Source organism: Spea bombifrons, chromosome 3 (assembly GCF_027358695.1).
Source record: "Spea bombifrons isolate aSpeBom1 chromosome 3, aSpeBom1.2.pri, whole genome shotgun sequence".
Lineage (NCBI taxonomy): Eukaryota > Metazoa > Chordata > Amphibia > Anura > Pelobatidae > Spea > Spea bombifrons.
Window position 1 is genome coordinate 1,579,978 of NC_071089.1, and position 16,537 is coordinate 1,596,514.

At 43.9% G+C, this 16,537-nt stretch overlaps 1 protein-coding gene across 1 annotated transcript in view; it reads right to left on the bottom strand.

The window, feature by feature from the left end:
- The window catches only part of MDGA1 (MAM domain containing glycosylphosphatidylinositol anchor 1), a 99,483-nt gene that overhangs the window by 45,891 nt on the left and 37,055 nt on the right, over positions 1–16,537 (bottom strand). The window contains exons 2-4 of the mRNA XM_053459830.1: positions 9,124–9,263; positions 8,834–9,008; positions 3,278–3,474 (exon numbers count right to left, since the gene is read on the bottom strand). Of these exons, the coding sequence (XP_053315805.1) occupies positions 3,278–3,474; positions 8,834–9,008; positions 9,124–9,263 (512 nt within the window). The remainder of the gene's footprint in view (positions 1–3,277; positions 3,475–8,833; positions 9,009–9,123; positions 9,264–16,537) is intronic.

The window sequence follows — 16,537 nt, forward strand, 5'->3', positions numbered from 1 at the left end:
AAGTCTGGATGAAGCTTGCATTCACAGGGTCCTCTACACCTGCATTATTCATTTTTAACGTGAGAAATATTCCATGTATATTTTAATGCTTAAAAGGTCCTGATTCCATTCCAAAAATAACTGGTAAAAAAAAAATTCAGTTAAAAAAAATATGACTGGACAGATTTAAAATGTTTTATGCCGTCACACGGAAATTATTCGCCTCCGTAATTAACATAAAGGTGAGAAGTTAATGGTTACGTTAAAAAGCTGGCTTTCATTCCATGTTTCCATGGGAACACATTATTTATAATTCCAGTAAAGGAGAAAAATCATCTTTTTACCTAATCCTCCAAAAATAAGATGTCAAAAAATATATACCGTGTTTGCTTGATTATAAGACGAGGACTAAGATCTAGATCCCCCGCAGCGCTGCAGGGACCCGGATCCCCCCTCTCCGGCAGCTGGTGGGCGGCTGTGCGATGCGCGTACACATCTTCCGCTGCTGCGGCACTTCTGCCAGGGCTTCTATGACAGAGCATCAGCATCACATGACCTTCCGGTGCTCAGTCATAGAAGCCCCGGGAGAAGTGCCGGCAGCAGCAGCCGACGTTGTCTGAGCGCGTCGCACAGACCTCCACCGTCTGCCCCTCACTAGACACCAGGGATAAACGAAGACAACCATAAATCAATCAATAAGAAACTCTCCATTAGTGGCAAAAGCAGGCAAAGTCGCGACTTATTGTCTCATGCGTTCTAAAAAAATTACTTTCCTTAGACAGAAGCAGCAGTTCCAGGGCTGCAGCTACCCGGCTCCGCCATGATCTGATAATTCTCGCCATTGGCTGGGTGTTTAAAGCATTGGGATTTTAGGATTATTTTACTACCCCACATCCATTATAAGGAGATGAAGAAGAGGGGGCATTAAGGGACGTATACCCGAGCAAACTGCACAAGTGGGGGAGGAAGAGGAGGAGATCTTAGGCCCCACTTGATTAATAGGGAGTCTTAGGAGCATCTTTTTTAATTCGATGAATTATTCATTTAAAATAAAGTAAAGGGGGTGGGGGTTATTTGTGATGTGGGTGAGGTCATGCGAGTTCACACAGAACTCACCTGCCCTCGTCTGTAACTCGCAAAACGTTCCAGGCAGAAGGATTTCTTTCACAGGAAGAATCTTTGTGTTTTTCCAGTGGTTTTGGGGCATTGCCTCATCGACGGCTTCTATTTATATAGCTGGATTTACAGGAAGAAAGTCTCCGGCCGCAGTCACCGGCGGGGAGAGCGGCAGATAAGTCTGAGGATAAGGCTCTGGACGGCATGCGCCGCTAGCCATGGGCAGGGCGCTTATCTCTGCACCCCTGACTTCTCTCAGTAACGCGATGTACTTTAATACCAGAAAATCACTTTCAACTCAGGACTCCATGTTCTCCATATCTATAACGTATGGTGAGCCGGCCCCCTGTATAATGTATAGATAAATCAATGACCGGCCCCTGTATAATGTATAGATAAATCAGTGAGCCGGCCCCCTGTATAATGTATAGATAAATCAGTGACCGGCCCCTGTATAATGTATAGATAAATCAGTGACCGGCCCCTGTATAATGTATAGATAAATCAGTGACCGGCCCCCTGTATAATGTATAGATAAATCAGTGACCGGCCCCTGTATAATGTATAGATAAATCAGTGACCGGCCCCCTGTATAATGTATAGATAAATCAGCGAGCCGGCCCCCTGTATAATGTAAAGATAAATCAGTGACCGGCCCCTGTATAATGTATAGATAAATCAGTGAGCCGGCCCCCTGTATAATGTATAGATAAATCAGTGACCGGCCCCTGTATAATGTATAGATAAATCAGTGACCGGCCCCTGTATAATGTATAGATAAATCAGTGACCGGCCCCCTGTATAATGTATAGATAAATCAGTGACCGGCCCCTGTATAATGTATAGATAAATCAGTGACCGGCCCCCTGTATAATGTATAGATAAATCAGTGACCGGCCCCCTGTATAATGTATAGATAAATCAGTGACCGGCCCCCTGTATAATGTATAGCTAAATCAGTGACCGGCCCCTGTATAATGTATAGATAAATCAGTGACCGGCCCCCTGTATAATGTATAGATAAATCAGTGACCGGCCCCCTGTATAATGTTTAGATAAATCAGTGACCGGCCCCTGTATAATGTATAGATAAATCAGTGACCGGCCCCTGTATAATGTATAGATAAATCAGTGACCGGCCCCTGTATAATGTATAGATAAATCAGTGACCGGCCCCCTGTATAATGTTTAGATAAATCAGTGACCGGCCCCTGTATAATGTATAGATAAATCAGTGACCGGCCCCCTGTATAATGTATAGATAAATCAGTGACCGGCCCCCTGTATAATGTTTAGATAAATCAGTGACCGGCCCCTGTATAATGTATAGATAAATCAGTGACCGGCCCCCTGTATAATGTATAGATAAATCAGTGACCGGCCCCCCTGTATAATGTATAGATAAATCAGTGACCGGCCCCCTGTATAATGTATAGATAAATCAGTGACCAGCCCCCTGTATAATGTATAGATAAATCAGTGACCAGCCCTGTATAATGTATAGATAAATCAGTGACCGGCCCCTGTATAATGTATAGATAAATCAGTGACCGGCCCCTGTATAATGTATAGATAAATCAGTGACCGGCCCCCTGTATAATGTTTAGATAAATCAGTGACCGGCCCCTGTATAATGTATAGATAAATCAGTGACCGGCCCCCTGTATAATGGTAGCCGCCTGTATATCTTCGTACAAACGTTTGGTGAGGATATTTAAAAGGTTAAATTGTTTGTTCGCGTCACGCAGACCGGCATACTGTTTATCAGCATGCGCAACGTGAAACCAGCGAAAACAGCCATTAATCTACTGGCCGCGTCCGACTGATAATATGAAAATTAAAGGGGTTCCTGGAAGAAAATGTTCCCCGCGGCAGGGAGTTCATTTCTTTTGCAGAATGTCGGCCATGTTCTTGTTCTTGTTAAGATATCAAAGCTTTTCATCACTGATGGGGTGTAATGTGGCCCTCCATTGATGTCAGTGGGAGTAGATCCCTGCCTTTGATTGGCTTGAAGCAGCCAATCAAAAATGCCACTAAAAATCATACAAGGGAGGGGGTGGTGTGTTGCAGCTTTGGAGCTGCAGCTTCTCCTTAAGGTAAATAATGCACATTAAAGAACTAAGCGGGATACTTTCTGAAGCATCTGTAACATTTGCAATGAAGCATTTGGATGAAATGGTACCTGTGTGTAGAGAGGCTCGTAGATATCCACTCCATTGTCCTGATTGTGAGAGAGGGTCCCGGTGCCTCGTTTCCAGATGAAGCGAGCCGGCGGGTTGGAGCTGACGGTGCATCGCAGGAAGACGGTCTTCTCCTGATAGAAGCTTCCTCGCACGTCACTGATGGTCTGATGTACGGTGAGAATCGGCTCATCTAAATCTGGAAAGCATTTGGGCGACCCGAGTTATAGACATGGAGACCCGAGGGGGCTTCTCGGTGGGATGCAGAGTGAGAGAGAAGCAGCGTTAATAACAGATGAGCTTCACCACTCAACGGAGAAGGAGAAGCCGCAGATAAAACGTCCTACAACGGGGGAGGAAAGGACCAGCACTTTGTTCAAGCAATTCCCGGAATACCCAAAAATAATGACCCATCTGATGAGCTTTCTGTATCCTTGGACCTCAGAGAAACAAGAACAACATGGAGACCAAAACCTAATGCTGCTGGAGACAGAAACTCAAGGGTATCGAGACTTGTGGAATCTCCCGAGTTATTGCCTAGGGGATCCATAGAAGCTCCACACGAGGAGCAGCAAAATGGTGGATGGCATCTACAGTACATAAGCTTCTACTGCACTGTGTCACTTATTTAACCCCCTAAACTCCAAAAAATGGGATTCTTTATTGGTTTCACCGTTACAATGACGGACACATCACCCCAGAGCAATGGTCCCCAGCTTTGATTCACCGGCACAAGCCTTTCAGGTATCGCACAACCGCCCTGGTTTCTGCTCCATGGATGAGCTACTCGTAAAACCACCAGGGCCGGTGAGAGGAGATCCTGACGGCACGGGCAGTTGGCGGATGGCTAGAGTTGGGGAACATCAACCTAGCTGGTGTTAAACCGAGGCTGGAGATGTTTGGGGTCGTGGATCCTAAGCAGGACACATCGGTGAACTCGTCCTGAAAATCATAGGGAAGTGGACCACCAAACCGGCAGCCACGCGTCTGCTTCTAGAGTGGGTTTTATGTTTTCATTATTTGACCTCTGAACCTGTAAATATTGTTTTGCCTTCTTAATAGGGACCTCCAGGTCCGCCGACGGCCGGCAGCCACCACAGGCGTTATATAATCTCTTATTTAATTATCTGCAGCCAACGCATTTCTACGATCTGAAGGAAGTCTCCCTAAAACAAACCGATGGAAACGGACGCCGCTGTCTGCCGGCTCGGTCTGGAAGAACTAAGGCCTGGGAAATTATTTTTTAAATCTTCTGATCTATGCAGTTGACAAAAAAAAAAATGTAATTTTTTTGAGCCTCCCCGTGTTTATTTTTCTTATTTATATTTAATACATCAGCTGACGCTCGGAAATTTGACAGCTTCCTATTTAATTTCAGTTTTAACAGATAATAGAGGGAGACCCGTCGGCGGCAGACTGCCGGCACGCAGAGGAACCCGCCGCCCGCCCTCTCAAACTGCAATCTGAATATTTAACGCTCACAAAATAACTTAAATCGACTTTCAATTGCCGGCCAATTAGGTGGCCGCGAAACAATCAGATTTACACCTAATCACTAAACGGGATTCTACTAATGGAATTCCGCATAATCCGGTTTTTATGTAATCCCAGGATTTAGTAAATTGATTTCGTTCACAGGCTTTTGGTCTCTCTAAACCCTTTAGACCCCGGACTAGCTGGTATAACACGAGAATGCAAGGTGGTCAAAACGGGAAAGGAAAAGGTTAAATGAATTCATCATCTTTCCGTGAAATACTTCAGTTCCGCTTATTGGATGATAAAATTCCCGGGCTGCTCCTAATGGAGAAAACTTTAGGTTAAGACAATAAAATAATTAGTAATCAGATAATAAGAACGCAAATGAATTGCACAAGCGATCGGTGCGAATGTCCCACGCGCCATTTCCACGCCACTTATCACGCTGACCCCGTTCACACTGATGAGCGGAAAACGGCCCAGGATAAAAAAAAACAAAGGAAAAATAAAGCAATCGACTTGTAAGAGGCTGATCCCCCGTGAGCCGAGCGAGCGGAAGGAACGATGATCCCTCTACGGAGAACTGCTTGGCAGGAACGGAAACGTTTATTCCCCCAAATTCCCCCAATGCGCAGAACTCTGCCTATTTAAATGGGAAACGTTAATGTCCCGGGGAGCCCCCTAAACGCATGCCCACCGGGGTCTTCTCAGACACCCCCCCCGCCAAAAAAATCTGTAACCTGATACAATGTGTCACCAACGCTGGCGGAAAATGATTTGTAACGCGTGGATATGAATGATGTCACTTGTGCTTTCATTGCTTGGGTTGATACAGAGATGTCGAGAGGAGAATTCCTGCATTCATAGAGGTTATAGAGCCATGGAAATAAAACACGGAGATTGGGGAGACTGCCAGCTTTCAAGACCACTGAGGTCTCTTCTTCGGGAAGCGTGTCCTATTAACCCTTCCAGTTCCTTTAGGACCACTGTTTAATGCATGGAACCCTCGTAAGGTGGGAGACAAAGAAAGACAAAAGGACAGCAGCATGGGGCCAGGAGTGATGGACGGACAGGACGGGGGTCAAAACGCTCAGACAGGACAGAGGTGACCAAGCGGCGGAAGGTTCAGTAACGATATATAAAGAAAGTACAGGAGGGAAGTTTATTTCAAAGACGGAGAGGCCTGGATCTAACACTAGAGGGTCAGAGGCTGAGATGGAAGGATGCTTTATTGCACTGAAAAAGTAGTAGATAGATGGAACAGCCTCCCAGAAGAAGCCATGGTTGACAGATCAATGGACATGAAGAACACGAGAGGTCAGGAGAACCCATAGAGAGCAAGGTTGGATGATGAAGATGCCCCCCGGGATATGGCTGATCTCTGCTCGCCTCTCTTCTGATATTATATATTATACAGTAACCGACGATGATTATAATACTTCAACTTCTTCTGCATCTTTTTTTCCCTCCTTCTCCATGCTAAAGCAAGCCGTCTAAAAATAATTACATCTTTTGCAATCCTGCTGAGCGTATGAAATGAAAGCGAGAATGCCTGTTATTTACATCTTACCACAACCAGCAATTCTCATAAATACGGCAGGGGACCCGAAGAGAGCGCGGAACAGAGAAATAACAATATTCAGATTAAATACAGCAAAAAAAAACACATGGTTTCCAATTTTTTTTTTTTGGTTATTACTTTTTTTTTTTTCTTCTTATTTGACAGAAACGAAATTAAAATAAAATCCGCTGGCTTCCCTGGTGGGACTCCGTGGTTATTAATCTAATCAATTTTGTATTTGTCAAAAAAAAAAGGAATGGTGAATGTGGGATACGTTGTTTCTGATGGTTCTTAGAAGATTCTACAGATCAGATATGGAGCAGGCGGACCTATAGGAAGCAAGGAGATAAGCGATAGGAGGGAGAGAGGGCTTTTGCAATAGGAGAGGTTCAAAAACATCCCAGGAACCCATCGTTATTCTTGAGATAGACCGATGGTCGCAACCCCAGCCGTATCTCGGGCTTTTCGTCCGTCCGATACCAAAGATTTCATCTAAACAAGGTGCCGTCTTATCGTGAAACCACAAAAGCTTAGGGAGTATCTTAAGCATTGACTGGCGAGATCTTCAGATCATCGATGGTGGTTTCGCGTCACTCTACGGTTTGAGTGACAGGAGACCTCCGTGACAGGAGATGTCCGTAGCTTCAGGATGTTCTTGGAATAAAAAAAATTCAAAAAAAAAGATATGAACGGAATATTCCAGCCTTTATTCCTTGAAGAGTTCGGCTAACGACGAGAAATCGGAAAAGATACGACGACCAAGCTCTTGTGTGCCTTTTCTCGGCTTGTAAAAATAGAACAAAGGGTCGTGATAGAGTCAACTGAGTCGGAAATGTTTCTGGAGAGAGAATTTAGTGAGGGAGGAAGTAAGGACTGTAAGGACCGGCCCATCCCAACCTTTCATCGTCCGTCTAATTTAACAGAAAGACAAAGCTTGGCCGCCTACAAAAATATCTCCAGGCTCTGGAAGGTTCTTGGGTTTGACGTGTGAGAGACTTGTGGAGAAATCTATGAACGTAGCAACTTTGTAGCAAGACTTGAATGACGCTGGAGAATAATAATGTCTCCGAGAGACATACCTTAGAAAAAGAAATGCTAACGGGTGTGAAGATTTAAGTGGGTAAGGAAACCGTCAGACCAGAAACGGAGGAAAGGCAGACATATTTTTGTTTTTTTAGTCTGATCGCTCAGAGACGAATAAAGAAACAAAGTAACCTGCAGAGTCTCAACTCTCCTGGAGAAAGGAGTTTATATTTAGGTGACAAATATAAAGAAAAATATAATCAGCTTTCCCCGGCTACGTGACGTACTAATTATTTTCAGCTACGTGTCAGATTAGATGGTGTCCATGTTCCTCAACCATTTTTACGCCATTTTAGAATATATTCTGGAATTAAATTAAGTTTTAAGACTTTCCCCCCCCCCATTGTGAGATAACATGGAGTTTAGCCATCATTATCATCACAGTCACGTCCATCACCATGCCAAGTGATGGTCAACCAAGCAATTCTCCATGTAGACTCAAGTTGGGACAACCTTGGGACCATCCGTCTCTTCCGCATTGCTCAATGACAGGGTCAGTCTTTACAAGCAGTAGAGCACGGACATGCGCGGAGATCGCAGACAGGAGCTACGTGTTACCAAGTCCATCTGAAGAGTAGATGTTAGTATGACAAGGCCACAGGCCACTCCATCGGCCCCATAGTTCTAAATGTGGTGGACTCAAGCGCAAATCGTGTTGCACCGCTTTCATAACGGGGGTCAAAGGGCTCATCATCATATTTACCGATCATAAAGCCGCGAGCAAAGGAACCATCATAACAAAGGAACCATCGATGACGGGGTTAAATGACGGAGTACGGTTACAGGACGTGTTATGGGGCTCAGAAGATATTTTGGGTGCTCACAATTAATAATTATTTTCCAATTATTTAAATTATTATGAAATTATTAATGCTTAATGTTTTTGACAATTTACTTGCGCTTATGGGGAAAAAAAATTAAATGCCCGTAAACATTTGCCCTTGAAAATACCCTTGTGTTTCTGTCCCGATTTGTGCTCATTTTCTCAAAATTGCCGGTTTCCTAGAACATTTCTACATAAAAAAAACCCCAAAAACCCTAGAAATGTATATTTCTCCATGCAGGTTCCCCAAAATACAGAATCCAACTTTTGTTGTTAAACAGGCTTCACGCCAGAATCTATCAGAGGTACCGAAAAGGGGTAAATTCTGCCCTAATTTGGGAAAAATCTAATAATCATTTAAATCAATAAATAAATTCATAAAAATAAAATAGAATGTTTAGGTTTGGAGACTTTAGTTTAACCTGTATCTGTATATTTTATTATTAATATTATTATTCACTGATTTACCAAGGGCCATCATATTCCGGATTTGTTGATCCCTTTGCTCTACGGCGCATGAACAGATCATGATGAGTCCTTTTCTTTTCGGGTGAAGGGAAATCCGAGTGCACAATAGAACTGTGGGAATATCCGGGCTGCCTTAAAACGACTTACACTGCACATCTACTCGAATGGACTTGATGGCCGGGACACCAACCCCGTTCTCGGCTTTACAATAGTATCGACCTCCCTGCATCCTCTGGACCTTCTCGATGCGCAGGGTCTCGTTGTAAATGGACGTCTCCTGGAACTTTTCTGAGGCGCTGCCGGCTGTTTTGGTCCATCTCACCTGGAAAAGCAGGATAGAGAAGACCTGAAGAACAACATATCAGCCCCCAGTGTCTAATGACTGCCCCTGGCTTAACTACCTCCGGCAGTGGTGTTCATTGCACAATGCGGGTTACCTGAGGCCGAGGGTGCCCCGTCACCAGACACTGGAGCACCATGGTGTCTCCCTCTCGGATGGTGTACACGCGCTCACTGATGTTGTCTTCTTTCACCACGCAGGCCTGCCCGGCATGGATTATCTGAGCCTGAGCCGGAGCTGTAAAAACAGAGAAGGAATAATGAGATCTCGCGGTTTTACCAGAACCTGCCAGCAGATCGGCCCCATCCGGCCCCCGTCTAGTCTCCCGTTCCTCCTGCTGTAAAGACTCAAACCTTAATCAGTCGTTAGATTCAGGAGCCGTATGTCTATCCCGCGCATGTTTAATCCTCTCGCTGTATTACCCTCTACCACTTCTGATTGGTTACATGGAGATGATAGAAGATACAACGTATCAACTATGACTTCTTGAAATTCCAAATGACAAAGTGTGATCACAGGGACTTCTTTGGTTTTTATAAAGCCCCGCCCCTGGCCACACCTCTAACCACATCCCATGAAATAAATAATATTAAATAAATATAAAATAAAAAAAAAATTCTGGCTACTTAACACGCATGCGCAGGTAGGTAGCGCACAACACGATCGTAGCGATGCCGTCCGCGTGGAAATATCTGTATTTTACAGAGACTTGGAAATCGGAATTTACCATCTCTGATGGGCAGCGCTATTGATTCACTCGGGGAAGAGAATAAATGGTTATTATCCGGCGTGTGATTGGTAGAAGCTCCTCACCCCCCCCCAGTGCTCCAGCGAGCTGACGGCAAATAGATGTAATATTATTCTCCGAGTGTCGTTGATCTGACAATACAATCCTTTTTATACCGTAATGGTTACATCAATGTTGTGAGTCGGGATCGCTGTCTCTTTCTTATTTGGAAAATTGAGTCGATGATGCTTCGCAGTTAAATGGAGTCATTAGAGCTTCGCTGAAAGCAACCAGCGATACGTCTTAATCTGTGGTTTGAGGATTAACCTCCTTGTAGGCCTGAGCCGTGTTACAAAACGATACCATGTTAAAAAAATGTCCCTGCTCTCTGCTCTGTATTCTAGGCTTTGCTTTCTATGACAGACAGCACTTCCTGAGCATATAAGGCGAAACAGGAAGTCAGGATTGCACCAGGAAATTGCTTCCCCCAGCAACCTGAAAACAATAAAGGTTTTAAATACTTAAAACGCCAAGGAAATTTAGAGAGTGCTACAAATAAATATTTGGGATTTCTGGGACAACCAAGACTTTAAACGATTGTAATTTTTTAATTATTACATTAATTATTGAATATTATTATTAATAATAGGAACCTACAGAAAATAATAATAATAATAATGGGACAGAAAGCCCTCCAAGATCACTCAGCGAAAGAAAAAGGCCTCAATATACAGCTAATGTTGTTAAAAGGCAAAATATGACCCCAAAAAACAGCTACGCGCTACGTTCCTATCCAGCTGGTGGCCACGTACTGCAGCACCCAACCTACGGGCTGGTGAAGGATGTCCGTCGGCGGCCCACCTGGCATTTGTCCGACGTGCCAGACGGCCGGCCGCTGCGCGCAGTCACTAAAGCCGGCACTGCAGGCGTTCAGAGGCAGCCGCTAATTTATGTCTACAGGGCCGAATGGCGTATTTGGTATCTTTTACAAAATTATTATTTCTCATTTCCAGGAATTTGCAAACCTGGCGATAGACACGCCGCGGATCAGCGACACGGAGCATAAAAAGCTCATTTGCCAGAAATATTATTCCTCATGAAACCTCTGATAACAAGCGGCAATTTCCCATTTTCTGAATTAAAGTCATTTGCTTTGCATTGTGGTGTTTTTTTTTTTTTTATGTTAGAAAAGCGCAAATTAACTGCAATCAGATTAATTGGTGGAGGTTCGGTCAGGACATGGAAAGGTCTCGCCGGCAAAGCTTCTGAATAAAAACGGAATTTGTAAAATGATTTAGCAGCTCGGTGAAGATACGGGATAGAACGTGTTACCAGCGGATACATTTTACACAGAAAATAAAATAAAAATAAAAATTACCGTACATTTTCTATTTCATCTGTTAAATACCCACATTATATGTGCCATTAAATGGTTGTTTTAGGAAATAATGAATAAATACACAAAATAATAAATAATAATAATTAAATTAGAAATTATTCATACAGGAAGGGCCATAAAGCTGGCGAAATGTACGTTTTCTAGCGGCACAAATAATATTTTTGAAAATGGTGGGGTTTGTGTATAACTTAAAATAGTATAAAAGCTGGCAATTAGCATCAAAATTAGCCATCTTTTTAAAAACCCACATGTTATACGTACCATTAAATGATTCTTTTAGGAAAAAAGAATTAATAAATACATATAATAATAATAATACCAATAATAAAATTGGAAATTATTTCGGACAAGAAGGGCCATAAAGCTGGCGAAATGTACGTTTTCTAGCGGCACAAATAATATTTCTGAAAATGGTGGGGTACAAAAAAGTACAAAATATGGAATAAAGGGGAATCTAGTGTGCTAATTTATTTATTTTTTTTTAAATCACTTTTTAATAATGCCTCGTAGATTATAATGCCGGTGCGCAAAATAATCAACATTTTGCTTTTTTTTTATTTTACGGATTTTTTTTTAGCCACGGAAAATTGGCATGAGATGAAATTTACGATTTCCCCCAGGATGCTGTAAGTTCTGTTTTTTTTGTTTTTTTTCCCACCCATCGTGGTTGATCCCCCCTGGAAAATTTCTGATTCCCAGTTAAAAGTAGAAGGGAACCATGCCGTACGTCGAGCAGACCGCAGAACGTGCACATTTTTGGCACCAGAATAATTAAAGTTCCCCTGACTTAACAAAAATTATTTGAAACCGTAAAAAAAAAAATCTCAGAAGTTTCTTGATTTACTCTTAAATTCTGTGAATTTATAAACTAAAAACTGGTTGAAATTAGCCCATAACATTTTTTATCAGCTTTTTTACCTTTCCACGTGGAAGCGATCTTTAAATTTAAAAGACTTCATTCAAGATGGAGACTAGCGGGAAATATAGTTTAATAATTCATGGCGCTGCATCAATCACACAGCTTCACGGCAGACGGCCGGGGGGAGACCGCGTCTCGGGCCGGGATGTTAGAATCCTCACAGCCACGGCTGGGAATCTTACAGGAAGTCTTCGGACGGCGCTGTGACCCGCTTCCTCGTTTGTGATGGAATCAGCGGATGTTTGCAGAATATTATCCGCTCCTCCGCAGCCGAGGCGTTCATCATTTTTAATGGTATGGCCCATTCTTCAGTAACGCCTTTATTTATTAAGTCTCCCTATTTCTAACTAATCACAATATGGACCAGACCGGTGCGTTCGGATTTGTAGGAATTGCAAATTTACTAAACTTTGGGAAATTCAGCAATTTGTAGGAAGCCCTGTAAAAGAGATCAGAGCCCCCCCCCACTAAAACGAAGCAAGAAGCTCAGAATTTTTATCCTAAATTCATGGGTCCTCACTCACTCACACTCTCACTCGCTCTCTAAATGTTTCCCTATCTTCTCTGCTGACCACTTCCTCTTCTTCATCATCTTCTGTCTTCAATCTGCGATCTTTTATCTCCATGGAGATAACTAACGTGACGTCCCATCTCTCCGATCCTCCAACCGGAGAAGAGGACGTCACCAAAAGCCCCAACTGAAGGCAATATGCGGTGACATCCTCCAATCGGAGAAGAACATGTCACCGGAAGCCCCAACTGAAGGCAATGCGATGACGTCCTCTCACGGATCCTCCAATCGGGGGAGAGGAGGTCACCGCAAGCTCCGCCATTTTGAATTGAGGAATCCAGGAAAGTTGCAGAGTCTGGTTTGGGAAACTGAATTGATTTTCATTCCAGCTACGCAGAGCAGGGAGATTTCAGCGGAATTCGGTTCATTTTAAATCGTTTTTGTATTATTAAAGCTGCTTTAGTAAAACAAAGTTACCAGAACCAGGGACAGTCTGTAGCAAGAAACTCAAACGCGCCGCGCAGAATACCCGCCGAACGGCTGAGAGGACGCAAGATCCGCCACCCCTCGGAAACCGAAAGAAAAAATGATCTGGACCGTTAAACGTGTTATTCAAACGTCACTTTTCTCTTCTTTGAATTTCAAATCCTTATTTTATGAAATTGATAGAAAAAAAAATGAATGGAAAAAAAAATTGAAATCGGTTTGCTGCACTTTACTGTTTCCATGAGAACTCGCCTTTCTTTGGTCTCCCCTGACATTGCACGAGTGAACAGAAGACCTCTGTGCAGATGCAAGCGAGTCACGATGCGGAATGGTTCCCAGGAGGCACCTGATACGCCGAAGCAAGTTAATTTCAGGAGGAAGTAATTGTTTTCCCATCTTTTTAAAGAAATTAGAAACATAGAAATTTCCCGAAGGTCAGACCCAGTCGGCCCGAGTAAATCTATGGCAGAAATGATTACCAGGTTGGAGAGCGCAGCTCCACCACCCCCACTGGTCATCTGTTCCATGTAAGTAGACCTGCTTTAAATGACCAGCAGAGATGTATCACTTTATCATACGTTAACGTTTAGGTAGTGAATAGGATAGCGGACACATTATGGGTTCTCGTTGGTCTCTATGGACATATTTACTGGGGAAAGGAAAATTGTCATCATGTATCACTACTGGCGATAGTTTGTGACAGAATCGCAGGCCGACATGATGCAACCATCATCAACAGTTTTGGTGAATACACACATTAACAAAAACCTGCTTTTATCTCATTTTCTCCCAATAAACTCCCTTTATCTGCAGACCGGGAGCCGCCGTCGCTGTCAGTCATGTGATATTTTGGGTGACTTTCCCGGCTCAAACACCACACTGAGCTGACGCTTTATGGCGATGCTAATGAAGTCCCTTCCTCCACAGACTTTCATTAGTCAGAGAGTCCGACTGGGTGATTAAGACTGAGCCATTCTATTGTTCCCCACAGGCAGTATGATAAGGAGTCGGGGGGGTTTAGTAGATCGGGGGTCAGATAACAGAGCGAGAATCAGACAAACGGCTGATTTGCAGCTGCCTGAAAACATATTGCGTGAAACAGAAAACAAACAGCCCGATATTGGTGCTCCGTGTGCTTCTCGTTCAGCTTGTGACCGGCCCGCATTGCCCTGTTTATGATCGATGTCTGGCCAGGCACCGGCAGGATTATAGCGTATAGCGGCGGGCGTGCTAGAGATCGCGCACCATCAGTCTAGAAACCAGAAGACATGAATTTTATTATCACGCGCTCCTCCGGTCTCGCTATGCCGCGTGCGGACAGACCTCTCTCTCTCTCGCAGACTGTAAAATCCTCACTCCATCTGACCTCTCCCCCCGACACCCAATTCATCATTTCCACCGCTCCGTCACACTGAAACATCCGCTCCTAAAAATATCAGTTTTTATCTGAGATAAAAAAAAAAAGTCCAAAAAAAAAAAAAAAAAATCCAATAAAAGAAGCCACAGAAAGGGGGGCCGGCCCGGGACGGGGCAATTAATGTCGTTGGAATCATTCTGCGGTAGACGCGGTCAGGACGCACCTGTAGTGTTATGGCGCTGACGGGGTTAAATTCTGCCATAAACTAATTAAGCATTCTAGTTCTGCGATATAATAACGGAGGTGGCGGGGCGGAACAAGTGGGAAAACACAGAATAAAGCCGCGCACGTTACGCGTAATAACGCTGCTAGAAAACAGTCCCTCTAGGAAAGCCGACTGTGGCCGGAATTCCTAATTATGTCACGTTCCCCGATTAAAATGATTTAATATCCGCCATACATCAAAGATTTAACCCCGTGTGGGGATTGTGCGCCATGTCTCACAACAGATTCATCACATATTATGAGAAGTTACCATAGAAACATACACTTTGCTGACAGATTTTTGGCTTATCCAATCGGGGGGGGGGCTTTGTGTCTTGGGGGGCTCCGGGAGGCAGCAATAAAAACCCCTCAGTGATCCATCCAAAACCGCATGATTCCCCCAAATTCAAAAATTTACAGAATAAATACATCTTCTTCTAACGTCCAATCGGGGGATTAATTTATTAGGTGTTTATCCTGACGTGTATATAATAATAATAATAATAATAATAATAATAATTAATAATAATAAAAAATAATAATAATAATTCTAGCCAAAAACTAGAATTAAACAGCAACCCATCTACTCCCAAAAGATCTGCGTTAGATCAAGCTTTGATGAGCTGCTGCCGTGTCAGAGGAAACTGTGCCAAGTCAGTCAAGTATCTCTCCTATTATTAAGTTGCTGATTGTTGCTGATTGGTTCAGGCAGCCTTTGTAAGGATGAGGGGGGGGACTTCAGGGCAGGAAATTGATCAGATAATGCTGACTCTGCCACGGCTGCCACCCGTCCCAAATTCCCCGTAGTAAAATAAACCAATTATATGCAGATTAAATCAGATAATAAATTTATGATACTTTGACTGATGGTTTGTGATAGAGTATTTATGTTATTGTATTTGATACACTGTATCTTTAACCTATCATTTCCCAAAGGCTCCGGGGAAACCCTCGTACATTCCGGTAACCGAGGGTCTCGGTGGGATTAAGTCCGGGGGTCCTGCCCCGAGTCTCATTAATCCAGCCGGCGTGACAGGTGAATCGACCTTTCAATCCTCTTCCATAAACCTCAGGAGAAAGAAGAAAAGAACGCCACGGGAGGCAGATCGATCACAGAGCAGGGGGCCGGGCGGCGAGGTGTTAATAAACGGGAGATGAATGGAGGAAGGACAGTGATGAGAGTCTCGGCTCTTACGGCACAGTCCCTCACCCTGTCCCTCTCCGCCGAGTGTTTGTCAATAGCCTATCACCTCTCAACGGAGCTGCCCGTCCGTAACACCCCCGAGCCAACCGCTCCCTCCTTTAATGCGTTCGGCCCCGGGGAGCCGGCGGCGGCCGCAGAAAAAATAAATAAATGGAAGATTTTGGTTCATTTGTCATTTGTCGACCCCTTCGGGAAGCCGGGGGGGATCGATCCGCCGATCGAGTGCTGGATCAATCATCTGACGCATAAACATGGTTAGTAACTTGTTGACAGCTGCTCATGGCCATGAAAGCGTTAACTCATTGACTGCTGGTCCCCCCCCCCGAGCGTTAACTGATTAACTGACGTAAAACCCCCGGAATCAGTCAGGTAACTAAGTTACAGCTTTTAAAAAGTAGAGTTTCCATTATTTAGTCATTATTGTCATCGCTGCGCTCTTTTCTTTTTGTGAGGTGTGAGAACAAGAGAGCGGAATCTAACACTAGGGGGTCAGAGGCAGAGATGGAACGGAAGGAAGTTTTACTGAGAGGGTGGTGGATAACTGGAACAGCCTCCCGGCAGAGGTGGTAGAGGGTAATACAGTGAGGGGATTTAAACATACATGGGATTGACATACGGCTCCTGAATCTAAGACGAGACCAACG